Source organism: Neophocaena asiaeorientalis, unplaced genomic scaffold (assembly GCF_003031525.2).
Source record: "Neophocaena asiaeorientalis asiaeorientalis breed wild unplaced genomic scaffold, Neophocaena_asiaeorientalis_V1.1 scaffold134, whole genome shotgun sequence".
Taxonomy (NCBI): Eukaryota; Metazoa; Chordata; class Mammalia; order Artiodactyla; family Phocoenidae; genus Neophocaena; species Neophocaena asiaeorientalis.
The window spans coordinates 28,980,342-28,993,386 of record NW_020185339.1 but is presented as its reverse complement, the minus strand read 5'-3'; the positions used below and the strand labels follow the sequence as shown (position 1 = coordinate 28,993,386).

At 48.4% G+C, this 13,045-nt stretch overlaps 1 protein-coding gene and 1 non-coding gene across 2 annotated transcripts; both read left to right on the top strand.

Moving 5' to 3' along the window:
• Positions 1-876: 876 nt before the first annotated feature.
• Positions 877-983, top strand: LOC112394455 (U6 spliceosomal RNA). The gene has a single exon (XR_003002146.1). It is a non-coding gene; the product is annotated as a U6 spliceosomal RNA (small nuclear RNA).
• Positions 984-1,610: 627 nt separating this feature from the next.
• On the top strand, positions 1,611-8,244 carry LOC112394117 (tubulin alpha-1C chain). The gene is made up of 4 exons (XM_024736673.1): positions 1,611-1,753; positions 4,569-4,791; positions 4,934-5,082; positions 7,152-8,244. The coding sequence occupies exons 1-4, from the start codon at positions 1,751-1,753 to the stop codon at positions 8,124-8,126; spliced, it is 1,350 nt and encodes a 449-aa protein (XP_024592441.1). The 5' UTR covers positions 1,611-1,750; the 3' UTR covers positions 8,127-8,244.
• The last annotated feature ends 4,801 nt before the right edge of the window (positions 8,245-13,045 follow it).

Below are 13,045 nucleotides of genomic sequence, written 5' to 3'. Positions count from 1 at the left end.
TCCACAGCCTCTATTTTGTGTGGATGAGTTGGAGTGTATCTTGACTTCTGCCTATTCAGTATCCAAAACCTATTTTGCCTTTTTCTTCTTCAGGAAAAAACCCTGTAACATATTCTACTATTCAGTCACTTTTGTTATCTTCCTCTCTTTTCTTTCTTTCTTTTTAATTGAAGTATAGTTGATTTACAATGTTGTGTTTCAGGTGTACAGCAAAGTGATTCAGTTATACATACATATACATCTAATTTTTTTTTTTCAGATTCTTTTCCCTTACCAGGGAATTCCCTCCAACAGTCTGTAAACGCCCTTGCCTGGAAGCAATTGGGTAGGTCTGGTCTTTCGAGCACCAGCCATCTGTTGTTGCTTAGCCCTTGCAATAAATCTACCTGTGCTCCAAACTCCCATGTTCTAGTTTGTTTGGCCTCAGTGTGCCTGGGACACAGGAACTTGGGTTCCATAACAAGAGTGGTATATTTAGGATGAGGTAGTACAAGGTAGTGAGGGCCCAAGGGCAGCCCCACCACTCCAGCTGTGTGATCTTCAACTAGTTTAATTCCTCTAAGCCCTAGTTTCCTCATCTGTAAAATGGGGATAACTCACAGGGTTTGTCCAATGGATGAAATGTGATTAATATAGTCTGAAAAACAAACAACTCTGAATAGTACGCAATCGAAGAATAAAGGCTAATATTATAATGAACTGAAAAACAAAACAAAACAACAAACCTGCTTTTGCACCAAGTGGAAGGAGGTTGCTGTTAGGAACCACAAGATTCATTTAAAAGAAGGTAGGTAAATAAATAAATAAATAAATGGATGAATAAATAAATAAATAAAAAGGTAGGAAAATGAATAAAGCAACAAAAAAAGGTGAGAAGTGCTCGCTTCGGCAGCTCATATACTAAAATTGGAACGATACAGAGAAGATTAGCGTGGCCCCTGCGCAAGGATGACACGCAAATTCGTGAAGCATTCCATATTTTTATAACAAGAAAAATTTTTTTAAAAATGGTGAGAAAAAGGGCTTCGGGCCGGTTCATGGTAATTAGGACCTGGAATGGGGAGCCAGCCCTTCTCTCTTGGAAGTCCCTCAGCTGCGAGGGGAGCGGGCGCCGGAGCTCCGCGTAGGCCGGGCCCGCTGGGGAGCTGTTTTGCCGGGCCGCCCCTCCAGGGTCCGGTGTCTGGGGCCCCGGGGGCGGAGCAGGGGGCTTAGCAGGCAGCGGGAGGAGCCACGCTCCTGGGGCTCCCGCCGGGGCTCCCTTTAACTCGGTGCCTTTTTTCGCTTAGGCGTTGCCCCCTGACGCCTCCCGCACCCACTGAGGACTGTGCAGACGCTTCGCCTCCCTTCTCCTTCCAGTCACCGTGTCCACCCTCCTTCCCACCCCACCGGCCCGTTCTCCGGCCCCAGGATGCCACCTCCCCTTCCGGGTTCTTCTGGCTTGTTCCGTAGAGTTCGTTTCGAACTTTTGAACCCACCAATCAGCGCCACGCGCCCCTCCTCTCTCCGCGGGCAGGGTAAAATTGGGCATCCGGCCGGGGACCTTGGGCTCGGAGGCGGGGCCGCGGAGGCCGGGGCGGGTCCGGTGTCCGCCCTTCCGACACGTGGCCAGGATCGTGGTATATAGGATCCCTCGGGGCCGCCTTCCCTCTCACTACTTCTCCCCCGGACTCCTTGGTAGTCTGTCAGTGGGAGAGCTTCGTGGACGTCCCCTCGCCTCCTCCAGCCCCGCAGAACCCTACAAGTCTCAGTCATGGTGAGTGGGGTCCCCGGGTGGTGGCGCTGGGGGGAGAGTGCGGAGTCCGAAGGGACGTCGGGACCCCAGTCCACGTGGGGCCACGTTCCGGACGCCTCCAGGCAAACTGGCTTCTGGTGGCCTTGCGGAAAGCCGAGTTCACCCGGGAGACCCCTCTACCGGCTCGAAGGTGTGGCCTGGGCACTGCCCTCGGTGGAAGTGGAAAGCCCATTTATTTGATCCTAGATAGAGGGCACCCATCCCCCCCAGGGCCCGCTACCGCCCCAGGAAGGCCAGGGAGCCTTCACACTGGCTCCCAATGACTTATGAAACCTGAAAATCCCTCCCATTTCCCCCAATGATCTCACTTTCCCACTGCAGCATCTCGTGTGCTGGAGCATCTCGTGTGCTCCCGCATGGTAGGCGTTGCCTTTCCAGCGCCCTATGACTCGCTGCTGAGTCATCTGTGGCCAGACTCTGGCGAGAGCTTTCAATTGCACCATCCTCACCTGTTGTCGGGCTCTGGGGAGTGCTTCCGTTCGCACCCATCCTCACCTGTGGCCGGGCCGGGGTGGGGTGCGGTGGGGGGAGCGCTTCCGTTCGCACCAATCCACCTGGAGGGATGTAGGCAGGCTCCTCCTTTGAAGGGAATTACTGTCACGTTGTTTAATCCTGCATTTCTCGTGTTAATTTAGTGGGGTGTTTATAGCTGAAGCTTTCTACTTACAGGTTTAAAAAAAAACAAGTCCATAAAGAGAGATTTTCTTATAAAGTCACAGAGTAAACTAGTACTGACAAAGTATTCTCAGTTTTAAAGAAACTTCAAATTACACACAACTTGAGTATTTTCTATATAGCTTCCAAACAAGTATCTGAAACAAGTATCTGAGGAAATATCTGTTGGAAGTCTACCTAAAGTAGGCCGTATGTATCAGATGTTTCAAAATAATATCTTTTTAAAAAGCAATGCAGTGAATAAATAGTTACCTCTTTAGGGACTACCACAGTTATCAAACATATGTATGACTGTAACAACTTGCTTGAGTGCTTTTTACCAGGCAAGACCAGAAAGATAGTGGTAAAAACGTGTTTCAGAAAGCAGTGGGGTAAAACAACTATACCCCAATGAAAAAGAAGAAGAAAAAAAAAGAACGTAAGAAGTGGGACTGTTTAAAGGGCAGGAGAGCAGCAGTAGCAGCAGACCTATTCAGGCATACACTGGTTAGATTAATAGTTTTTTTGTTTTTTCGTTTTTAAACAAGGGTCAGGGGCTGCTTATCCAGTTAAGGCTAGACTAAATGATTCCATTGTCTCACTTCATCTCCCGAGTGGCCAGGGGAGAGTGGAGGGCAAGCAGTGGCCACAGTCTAAACCATACCGTTGCACAATGAAAGAAACTCAGAAGGCTTCATTCAGTAGAAGTGTTTCATTAGAATGACAGGATCATCTCAGATACTTTATCTCCCTGGGGCCTGGGGCTGTCACGGACAGATCTCTGGTTCTCTCCTTTCTAGGGCTGTGGAGTGTCCAAAGTCCAGTTAAAGGTAAACATGATGCAGTTTTAAATAGTCATGGGTTCATTAGAACAAACAACTCCCCTTTCTCCCACGGCCCTAGAGCTGGGCAAGTAGAGGCAGGTAACAGTGAACTTGCTGAGGAGGTCAGCAGACCATGATTGTTTTATGGGGAGTGTAGGTGAGAAGGAGGGGACCATAAATCAAAGGTTGTGAGTGACTGGGGGTTTTATGTTGGGTTATGAAGCTAGGCCCTTTGAGATCTTAGGTGGTGTTGAATTTTCTTTAACTAGATTCCTATTAGCAGTTTTTAAAAACTTGAAACCCTCTTATTTGGAGAGAATGTAATGGGAGATATTTGGTATTGATATGTGAAAGACCTCTGTCTCCAAAACCGCTAATCTGATTTATGATGGAAATACAATAAAAATCCTTTTTTTGTTTTTTCTCTTAAGTCTGTGGGTGTAGATTCTGTGTTCACTGCCTTATTTTACTAAGCAGAAATGAGTTTGGTAACATCCTAACATCGTTACAGTTGTGAAATTATAAGACTTTTCCCCCACGTTGCCAGAGATATATATACATTCTACTAGAAGACAGCTAATTTCTTAAACTATTAATAAAGTCTTGGTGACACTTCTAGCTTTTATTACCATGTGTCTCCGTCCCCCTCCCACCTTCCCCACCACTCTCCCCTCAAGATGCATTGATAGTGAAGGAAAATGTTTTTCCTTAAGATTAAGTTCTTCCACAGGGTTAAAAGGCTGCCTCTGACCACAGTTTTTAAAATACAGGTAACTGCTGCTTATCTGGTGTTTTCTCCATGAGTCATATGGCTGTAGTTTGCTGGTTTAAGCTGGTTTTAAAGGGAGAGGCGGAAGCTCTTCTCTTTAAAGAATAGGATTAAAGAGGGACCAGAATGAGCTCTAGTTACACAGTCATACAGAGAATGAATCAGCTGGAAGGAGGAATTTTGCATGCCTTTAAGGAATCAGAAGGCATATTTCCCAGGAGTTGGGGAAAATCTATTGCTAGAGCAGCTTGTATCATTCTGAAGGTAGAAACCTGACCTTGAACATCTAATGTGGCTACAAAGCGAAGGTCTGGTCTTTGGTCTTGCCTAGTAGTTCATTAACATATCTGTGGTTTTCCAAAGCATTTTCTCTGAGTTAGGCTGTTGCTTGTGAAATAGTCCCTGGGCAGGAGTGGCCTCCAGAAAGGTGCTGATCTCTTCTGAAGGTTAATAGTCATTTACAGTGAATCATTCCTAAATGTCCCATCTGATGTGTCATGTTCTGACATTTCCTTTCTTCCTCTCACAGCGTGAGTGCATCTCCATCCACGTTGGCCAGGCTGGTGTCCAGATCGGCAATGCCTGTTGGGAGCTCTACTGCCTGGAACACGGCATCCAGCCTGATGGCCAGATGCCAAGTGACAAGACTATTGGGGGAGGAGATGACTCCTTCAGCACCTTCTTCAGTGAGACAGGCGCTGGCAAACATGTGCCCAGGGCAGTGTTTGTAGACCTGGAACCCACGGTCATTGGTGAGTTGACCTCAGTAACCCCAATGAGATCCCGGGGGTCCGGAACAGGAGGTGTATCCTGGGGGCTCCATTGATGCCCTGGGGTCAAGCAGACTTGTGCAGGTTGTTAGTGATGGGTGGCTGCTTCATTTTCCTTTTCCAGATGAAGTTCGCACTGGCACCTACCGCCAGCTCTTCCACCCTGAGCAGCTCATCACAGGCAAGGAAGATGCTGCCAATAACTATGCCCGAGGTCACTACACCATTGGCAAGGAGGTCATTGACCTAGTCTTGGACCGAGTTCGGAAACTGGTAAACACAGTACTTTATTTAAAGTGGATGAGAGTTTTCTCTTACAGTTTTGAGAGACCAAACTGCAAGAATCACTCTTTGCACACTAAAATGAACTTTATACTGCCCACTAAATAACTGGACTTCTAAACCAGGGGGTCCTGAGCTACGGGACAACTATGTGGGGTGGGGATAGTGTTCTTTTGCCTCTTTCTGTGTCTTACAAGGCAGATTTGGGCAATTGCTCATTCAGTGAGGGCAGTTTACCTGAAGTCAAGGTGAGTACCAGGACACCTTAACCGTGTTACTGACATTTAAGACCATTAAATATCCTTGTTCATATTAATCAGGCAGCTTCCCAGCTTCAGGCCGAGACATCCCTTTTTAGGTCATCCTAGTCACAGTGAGTAGGTGGCTGGCTGACGTGTAACTAGTTGATCAAATTCATAAAAATTGGACTGCTGACATGTTATTACAGAAAGTTCATAGCAAAAGAAGCCAGTGTAACACTGACTAGAAATAGCTGACACTGGGAAATTCCATCAACACTGAAAGTGGAGTCAGTGGAGCTCCCTTGTTACAGAAGCAAGTATAAGTCATTGGAACTTTGAAAGTATTAAGATATAATCACAAAAAAGCAGTACCCTCGTTTTTCTACTAGAGCTCAGGGCAGTGTGGACTGGCCCTGTGGCAGAAAAATCTAAGGCAACTATTCACATCGGTAAAGTTGCTAAGTGTTCTGTTCGCATCATTTTAATTAAGAGTCTGGCAGTCAGATGACTCTGCTCCTTAGGTATGTGGGCAGCTTGTAAGTAATTAAAAATCAAGAATGAAGGCCTGGGTGGAATAGCTTGTTGGGAAAGTCACATTATGCTAAGCCCAGCAACAAATGGTCTGTTTTGAAAAGAATGGCCTTACATCATTCATGGCTTCATACTTTTTCAGATGTTTATCATCGTCTTCCCAGCAGAACTGGGCTAATGGTTCCTATGTTTGCAAATCAAGCTTCAGCTACAAGTACTGACTTGGAAATCAGGACCTGCCTTTAGGGACAGGTAAACCTAGTAAAAGCCATTGAGGGTTCTGGAGTGAAGTTCATTAACTACCAAAACAATTGCATTTGTCCTTGGTGTTATTACTGTGTCCACATGAGGCTTAATGGGTGAAATTGGTAGACTAGGGCCTGCCCTGGCATTGATCTCATTCAGAGTATGGACCCACAGGAGAAGTGAACTAGGGGCTCAGTAGAGAATGTCCACAAATCTCTGGGCACCTTGAGAAGTGAAGATTGTCAACAGAGTACTTTGTTTGAAATGACAAAATCATCCTTTCATACAATAGAATAGCTCAGTTGAGTGGCGGAAAGCCCCAGTGACACAGGGACATGGAATTGTGACAGTAAATCACCTTTCCCAGAATGAATAGACTTTCTGATAACAAGTGCTTGCTGTGCTGAGCACTGTTCCGGATACTCATTTAATTCTCGACAACCTGAAGTAGGTTACTATTCTCCTCATTTAATAAATGAGAAAACTGAGATTAAGAAATGAATTTGGTCAAAGTCACACGGCAAGGAACGGGTAGAGCCAGATCCAGACCCGGCCTTACTCCAGTACCAGGGCATTGGATCTTGGCTATTCTGTTGTGTTCCAGCTCAGAAAGCAGCTGCCGAAATCTGTAAGACGTCCATTGTACGGGGCTGGTGGTCCCAGGCCTGCTGTTGGTAGCTCTCCAACTGATAAGAGGTTGCCTTTGTTCTGCAGTCACAGCAAGGGCACCAGAGGTTGCCCTCCCAGTCACCAAAACTTGAGCCCTGCATCCATTCCAGACCTCATGATTCCTCTGCCTGCAGAAGTGAAAACAGTTCATTTAAAATAGCCTTTTAACAGATCCCCTCCCTCCAGCTCCCAAGAGTTGATTGTGAAAAGTTTCTCTGAATCACTTAGCACTTAGAAGCTCTTTAGGACTGCTTTCTTAGCAGATATTGTTCAGAGGATTTTTTTAAAGATCTCAGTCAATGTGATTATGGAATTCAAAGAAGTCATTGCACCTTTCACCAAGGCTAAAATTAAAACTCCTTTCTTTCTTAGGCTGACCAGTGCACAGGCCTTCAGGGCTTCTTGGTTTTCCGCAGCTTTGGTGGGGGAACTGGTTCTGGGTTCACCTCCCTGCTGATGGAACGTCTCTCTGTCGATTATGGCAAGAAGTCCAAGCTGGAGTTCTCCGTTTACCCTGCCCCTCAGGTTTCCACAGCTGTAGTTGAGCCCTACAACTCCATCCTCACCACCCACACCACCCTGGAGCACTCTGATTGTGCCTTCATGGTAGACAACGAGGCCATCTATGACATCTGTCGTAGAAACCTCGACATTGAGCGCCCATCATACACAAATCTTAACCGCCTTATGAGCCAGATTGTGTCCTCCATCACCGCTTCCCTGCGATTTGATGGAGCCCTGAATGTTGATCTGACAGAATTCCAGACCAACCTGGTGCCCTATCCCCGCATCCACTTCCCTCTGGCCACGTATGCCCCCGTCATCTCTGCTGAGAAAGCCTACCATGAACAGCTTACTGTAGCAGAGATCACCAATTCTTGCTTTGAGCCAGCCAACCAGATGGTGAAATGCGACCCTCGCCATGGTAAATACATGGCTTGCTGCCTGTTGTACCGTGGCGATGTGGTTCCCAAAGATGTCAATGCTGCCATTGCCACCATCAAAACCAAGCGCAGCATCCAGTTTGTGGACTGGTGCCCCACTGGCTTCAAGGTTGGCATTAATTACCAGCCTCCCACTGTGGTACCTGGTGGAGACCTGGCCAAAGTACAGCGAGCTGTGTGCATGCTGAGCAACACCACAGCCATCGCTGAGGCCTGGGCTCGCCTGGACCACAAGTTTGACCTGATGTATGCCAAGCGTGCCTTTGTTCACTGGTACGTGGGTGAGGGCATGGAGGAAGGAGAGTTTTCTGAGGCCCGTGAGGACATGGCTGCCCTTGAGAAGGATTATGAGGAGGTTGGAGCTGATAGTGTTGAGGGAGAAGAGGAGGATGAAGAATATTAACCTGTCTGCTGCAATTTTACACTCTTGTCTTGGGACTGTCTCATTTCTGTGTTCTGTGGAGCTGCCCGTTATGGCCCTATCTTGTCAATAAAAGTGATATTTCTGTTTTCAGTGTCAAGCTGTATCATAGTAAATATTTGCTCTGCTTATTCAAGGCCCATGTGGGATGGAGGAGGCTGGCGGTTTCCGTCTTATCATTTGCTCAGTGTTTCAAGTAGCTTCTGTGTACTTGTGCCAAGGGGTTTGTCTATTTCACTTAGACCTGAATTGATGACTGGTTATAAAATCATTCTGTGAGGCAACGGGCTCACATTGGGCCAGTGTTTTTCAAACTTCAATGTGGATGTGAACCTCCTGCAGATCTGAATCTGTAGGTCTGAGGTGAAGCTTCAGATACTGCCTTTTTTCTGGTTTTTTTTTTTTAAAGCTCCCAGGTGTTCTTGGTCAGCTGAGACCATATGTGGAGTATCAAGGGGGTAGGTAACATAGCTAATAAATGGTGGAGCCCAAATTCAAGTCACCAGCCAGGCTGCCAGAACTATTGCCGTCATTATTCATAAAATATTGGAGTCATATGGGAAGGGCTTGGAATTGTGCTGATTTATCCCATACTTAGCCAAAACCTACAATGGCAGATAAGATTGTGCTTTAAGAAGTTACTGCTTGGGGACTTACCTGGTGGTCCAGTGGCTAAGACTCCGTGCTCCCAACGCAGGGGGCATGGGTTCGACCCCTGGTCAGGGAACTAGATCCCACATGCCACAACTACGAGTTCCAATGCCACAATTTAAGATCCCAAGTGCTGCAATGAAGACCTGGCACAGTTAAATAAATAAGTAGAAGTTACTGCTTGGAGAAAGTGGAGCAGGCCGAGACACAAAATCACAATAGTCTCAGGTTGTTATGGTGTTGGTCCTTGTCCCAGTGTGTGTCATTGGAAATATTTGAAGTAGGGGAATAATAAGGAAAACTGAAGGAATGTGTGTGTAAGGAAGGTTGGAGAGGAGAGCTCCCTAATTCGGACCCTCTTCTGAGAACCTGTTGGAAGCAGTGTGGTTCTTGAGCAGGGGCAGGGGGCAACTATGAGAAGATGAGGGTGGGGGAAGAATGCACATGAAAGTGTGGGTGGCTGGAGAGCTTGGTGACGTGCTCAGGGACTGGTGGTGTGGCCTGAAAGGTTGAACCAAGCAATGAAAAATGACAAGGATGATCAGAGGGCCAGGTCATGCCAAAGGGAGGAGCCAGCTTTGGTGCTCGGGTGCTGGCCTGAGAGGGGAGGCCAAACAAGTGGCAGGAGCTGGGGGTGGGTGCAGATCCGTTCACCTGAGCTTATTCCAATGGTGCCCTGTTACCATCTTTGTTTTCCTCCTTGTGTTTTCACCCCTTACCCATTGCTCACCTCTGCACCCTTAGTCTTTAAGGAGAGCATTTTATTTTTTTAAATATTTATTTATTTATTCGGTTGCACTAGGTCTTAGTTGGGGCAGGTGGGCTCCTTAGCTGTGGCATGCGAACTCTTAGTTGCGGCATGCATGTGGGATCTAGTTCCCTGACCAGGGGTCAAATCCAGGCCCCCCTGCATTGGGAGCACGGGGTCCTATCCACTGTGCCAAGGAGAGCATTTTAAAAATAAACATTCTGGGGCTTCCCTGGTGGCACAGTGGTTAAGAATCCGCCTGCCAATGGAGGGGACACGGGTTCGATCCCTGGTCCGGAAAGATCCCACATGCTGTGGAGCAACTAAGCCCGTGCGCCACAACTACTGGGCCTGCGCTCTAGAGCCCACGCTCCGCAACAAGAGAAGCCACTGGAATGAGAAACCCACGCACCGCAATGAAGAGTAGCCCCCGCTCTCCACAACTAGGGAAAGCCTGCGCACAGCAACGAAGACCCAATGCAGCCAAAAATAAACAAATAAATAAATAAAATGCACATTCTGGGAATTCCCTGGCAGTCCGGTGGTTAGGACTTGGCGCTTTCACTGCCAAGGGCCAGGGTTCAATCCCTGGTTGGGGAATGGGAACAAAGATCCAGCAAGCCATGCAGCACACCAAAAAAAAAAAAAAAAAAAAAATTTCTGTCTTGGAGCATAGCACAGCTTCCAGCCTGCGCTGTTTCAGCTTTGTGCTTGTAAGGGTCTTGCAGCATTCATCATGAGAGCAACGGTGGCCTTATGCCCCGCAGGGCGAGGCCCAGCCCAGCCCCATCCTTGAGTACAGAGTCAGCTATTGCTGCTCAAAATGATGGGCCACATTCCTTCTACAGCCTGAGCATGGGAGTTCTGGGGTGAAAATGAACCTTGGAGTGGCTGGTCACCCCAGCTGTACTCAGAGACCTTCCCAACCCAGGGTATCTGCTGATTGCCACAGTGCGAGCTCTGGAGGGAAGAGGACATTCGGGTGTGAGAAGGAACAGATAAGTCATCCAGCTTCAGCTGGGCATGATACCCCACAATACCTGAAAGGTCCGTCCTCTGAGCCCGCATGTAGCAAGCTGGGTGCCCCGAAATGGGATTCAGGCCTCGCCAATTATCATCCCTCAGCCTTCAGAACAGGCTGGTGGAAACTAAAGAGCCTGAAGCCCCTGGGCCAGTCACCCGTGGCCAGTAGCGAGCCCCTCCAATGACCTCTGTAAGCCTTACAGGTGAATTCTCTTCTGCCAGGATGTGAAAAGGGTTGGAAGCCTTTAAGCAGCCTCTACGGTGTGGGGGGGAAAGAAGGTGAAAGAAGAGTTTAGCTGAGAAAAGGTATTCCGGTAGAACAGAGCCTGGAGAATTGAAAGAGCAAAGGGCCAGAGGTTGAGGAGGGATCTGTCCTTGCAGTGAGGATTTCTCTCCCTCCTGTGCTGGCAGAGAGAGTGAATAGAAGTTAGCCTGCAGCAAGAACAAACATACCCCAAGGTCTAGGTCACTGCTTTGTGGATGACAATCATCTGATCTGCCCTTGAGCACAAATGGAAAGTCTGGGCTCAGAGCTGCAGCCATTGCTGAGGCCACTGAGGCTTGATGGGGATAAATGGAGAAAGCCTAAGAAGGTGCAGCTCCAAGACTGGCCAGGGCCCCAGATTCTGGCTGTGCAGCTTATACGCTGCCCTCACCTGACCTGATCCGTGGAGCAATCTGCTTCCACCCCAAGGAGGCTGCCCACCCTGGGAGAGGCCAGTGGGCAGCCCAGCAGAGCTGAGGTTCAAGTTGGGGTGAGGAGGAGAGAATGGCTGCGAGGACCAGTGTGCTGGCTTGTCTACCTGTCATCCCAGGTGTTGGGGAGGCAGCCGGCAGGTGTCTCTGCTCCCGCGGGAATCTGTCAAACAGCCCGCTATCAGGCCAGAGGTGGCCAGGTGGGGTAGAGCTTAGAGAGAGCCTGTCTTCAGGCCTCTAACTTCTGGAAGGTGTGTGGCAGCCCTGCCTGGGGTTGTGGGAGGGAGGGGAGGAGGCTCGGTCAGGGTGGCAGGAAGACCCTTTCACGTCTTGGGTGTTTCATGATCTTCACAGCACCTGTGAGGTGAGGTCATCACGCCCCTCTCCACAGCTGAGGAAATCAAACCTTGGAGCGATTAAGCATCTAGCTTAAAGCTACAGAGCGAGTGGCCGAACTGAAATCTGAGCCCAGAGCTCTGACTCCAAAGCAGCACTCCACTCTGCTGGGCAGCCTCCGAGCACCCCAAGGGGAAGCCGTCACCGTGCCCGGCAGCCTTTCCAGTTCTCAGGGAGAAGGGACACGGAGGCCAGCCTTTGGGTGGAGCTCTAGGTGGAGCCACCGTTGGAGAAAGGAGATCTCGTTCTGCTATTGTCAGATCGCCTCCCAGGAGCCCCATTCCTGGGACCAGGCGGCAGCACACTGATCCAGGGGCAAAGTCAGCTGGTCGCCACTGTCCAGGCGGCAGCTTCCTAGTGAGGGGGCCTTCATTTCAGGCCTCCTTCTGATCTCAGGGAATCAATTCTCAGATCGTAGAGATACGGAGTCTCTCCTTGGTGGGTAGCTGCTACCACCTGGCTGGACTCGTGCAGACAGGACAGCTCTCACCTGGAGCGTTGCTCCCCTAAGCGCTGGGGCCAGGATGGTCAGCTTCTGTCCACCAAGGCCACAAGGTGAAGCTGGCAGAGATGACCCAGGCAGATGGCTCCTGCAGCCCACTGCCATGGCCCATCATTTTGAGTAGCAATAGTCACAGGACAGCAGAAGGTGAAGGGAAAATACACCCAGTGTGTTAGGATGGGGAAGGTTCCCATCTTCAGCCCCGTGAAGAAAGAAAGTCCCCTTTGCTGACATCTTATTAGCCTGTCACTGCCCCATTCATTGCAAGAGACTGGTGTCTCTGAGTTTGTCAGCCCTGATCAGGTTCTGGAAAAACTGTTCTTTCCTCCTCTGAGGGTCCCTCTGATTCTGCAGCAGGAGAAAACTATTCAGGAGCAGAGTCTTACAGAACTAGAGACATGTCTTCTTTAGTCATAACACAGGAAATGCTTTTGAACACTGGTCTCCCCGCCAGAAGACTTCTTTTTCTCTCTCTTATAAAAAAGAGAACAGAATATAAAGCATTCCTAATTACATGAGAATTTTGTCTACATTCACAAATTAGTTTAATTCATTGGGGAGGTGGGTATAAGTACAATCTCATTGCTGTCACACTTCATCCCCTTCCCCCGCTCCACTCTGTTCTTATTAAATATTTCATTTCGCTCACTGGAGATGTCTAGCCCAACAGTAAACTAATACTGAAGTGTCTTTGACAAAGGTAATCATGGCCAATTATACCATTATAACAGTTATTGCAGTTTTTAAGTTTAATTCATTCATTATTTTTGAAGAACCTGTTTGGTGCAAGTCACTGTGCTGGGTTCAATAGGGAATATATTTAGCTTTTTTGTCCCCATCAGTTTTTAGAGACAGATCGCATAGGCACAGTCCTAATTCAAGGCA